At 42.3% G+C, this 2,451-nt stretch overlaps 1 protein-coding gene across 1 annotated transcript in view; it reads left to right on the plus strand.

Moving 5' to 3' along the window:
- The first annotated feature begins 84 nt into the window (after window positions 1-84).
- CEP95 (centrosomal protein 95) overlaps window positions 85-2,451 on the plus strand; it is a 19,082-nt gene continuing 16,715 nt past the window's right edge. Inside the window, exon 1 of the mRNA XM_031060916.1 lies at window positions 85-171. Coding sequence (XP_030916776.1) covers window positions 85-171 — 87 coding nt within the window. The remainder of the gene's footprint in view (window positions 172-2,451) is intronic.

Raw genomic sequence — 2,451 nt, forward strand, 5'->3', positions numbered from 1 at the left:
TGCTGAAATAGCTCGAGATGAGCCCAGGCTTTTAACTAATAAACATTTTAGCTAATAACTGACACTTCACGGTAGATTGGCCCCATGCCCACCTGTGACTTTCGCTCTCGGGAGGAGCCAGATGTGCGGATCCTGGAGAGCTGGACGCGAAATAACGTGAAACCTCCTCAGGCCAGTTCTTTTTTGCCGTTTCCCACTGCCTTTTAAAATGTTCATAAACGTATATGTAAACAGAAATATTTATAAACATATGTCCGTAAAGTTACCAGTGTTATCTTTTTGGATTTCACACCAGGGCCAGTAACCTGAGTCAAAGGTCACCTGAGGTGCAGCAGCGCTGAAAAGGCACGGGATAAAAACACTCAATACCCCAAGGGGACACTGCTGCTCACCCACCGCCTTTGCCAGGCCAGTGTCCGGCGCCCTGAGGCTTCACACACACAAAAGAGTTGAAGTTTTAAGCGCAAACACCCCTGTGCAGCCACCTGCTGCAGGCAGAGAAGGAAGAAATGAAAACAACATAAGGAAGAAGTGCCATAACAACACTTCCCGTTTATATCCTCCCACCTTCTAGCAATCTGTGCTTTAAGGCTTTTCTGGGACAAAAATAACTGTATTTGATGGCCATTTCTTCACATTTTGGTTCTATTTATGCCCTTAGCTTGTAAGATACAGTGACAATGTGTTTTACAGTTTCAGTGTATGCAACCTGAAACACATTTACTTTCATTTTCACCATATTGCTGGATAAGAACAAGGAGCATAAAACAATGAGTTAGTAGAAATTGTGAGTAATAACTTTATTTATACTGTTTGTAGACGTTAATATCTTCTAAGTCACCTCCTTTATAATAAACCAAAGCTGCAGTGAAATTTTTCCTCCTTTTAAAGCAATTCCACACTTAAAATTATCCTTGCCTTTTTTTAAATTTCCTGTCAAGAAATTCACAGCATTTAAGATCTTGACCCCATACAGATCTACATAATGAAAATATTAAGATGTTTTTGATCTGTTGTGTATTATTTTCTAGCCTTAAAAAAAAACCGTTGCTAAGAATAGAGCAAGGTTGGCAAAAACTAGAGGTCTGCATGATATTGTCCTCAAAAGTAACACCTAAGTCAGGCTTATTTTGTTTAAGAATAGCCACAGCTCTTCGACCCTTAGCAATTTGTCATTCCACCTTGCTCAACCATTTTTGTTGTAATTAATTTTTTATTTCAATAGCACTCCAACTTGACTGGTTTGGTTAATACTATCCCAGCAAATTTCTAGTAGACGAATCTCCCCAGGTTTTTTTCAGTACAGAGTTACTTATTTAATATGGCTTGTGAAAGATTTTTTGTCCCCAAACACCCCTATTAACACTCTCCACCCTCTGACCCTACAGGCTTCCTGTTCTCGATGAGTCTGAAAAAGATTTTTGCAAAGGCTGTAAAAATAAATGTTCTTATTCTATTGCATTTATCTTAACACAGATTAATTTGATTTTGTTTGTGTATAACTTTGTGGCTCCTGTTACTGTGCTGTTTAATCTTTGTAACGTTTTAACGAATTGAAAAGACTAAACAAAAACACAGCCCCTGCCTTTGTCTACACGCAGTTAAGTCTGCAAGGAACTCCTTTCAATTTCCTTTGTAAAAAAACTTCCTAATTTTTCTGTTCCACCCTCCTAAGTTAAACATCGTTGATTTTCCCGTGTTCTCTTAATTATAGCCAACACATGGAAACAAATCAACACAGCTTTGCAGAGCTGTGTATGTAGCAAACTGCAATCCACATTTAGTTTAGTTTCGATAGCACTGATCTGTGTTTGCTTACACACAACAAAAGCTCTTTTGTGTTCCTAAGGTGCTGTGTGCACTTGGATTTGGATCTACAAATGACGCCCGTGCACTGCTGGAGCTCAGAGCACTCAGGTTTAATTGCCGGGTCGAAATGGGAACCTCATCTGCTTTTGTTGTGCTCAAGGAGTTTAATGATAAAGGGCACCATTTTTGCTTTCAACATGGAAAACCCAGAATTCCTAAGGAGCATGGAATACTGTTGCTCCGAAAGGAAATAACAGACTTTCACCATCCAACCTGTCCAATAAACTGCATGCCAGCAGCTAATACAGTAACTTTCATTTACAGATCTTATTTTTAAAAAAGGTTTCAGCTCTCCTTTCATGCAGAAATGCCTTCGGATTACCCTGTCCAACCTGTATCGTGGCAATTAACACCAACCCCCGGTAATGGACATACCGGCCAGCAAACGTCCCGGGTCAGCCTGCAAGGTCAAGTGCTGGAACTTTCCCCCGCCCCGCCCCCGCCCGGCGCTGTCCCCACCCGTGTTACCGAGGCAGCGCCACCCCGCGTCCCGTTCAGGTGACCAAGGCGGAGCCTCACGGACAAACCCCCCGTCCCCCGCCGCCATTTTAGGCCGCCAGTCGCGCTCGGCGGCCGGCACGC

This window comes from Geospiza fortis, unplaced genomic scaffold, assembly GCF_000277835.1.
Source record: "Geospiza fortis unplaced genomic scaffold, GeoFor_1.0 scaffold221, whole genome shotgun sequence".
Taxonomy (NCBI): Eukaryota; Metazoa; Chordata; class Aves; order Passeriformes; family Thraupidae; genus Geospiza; species Geospiza fortis.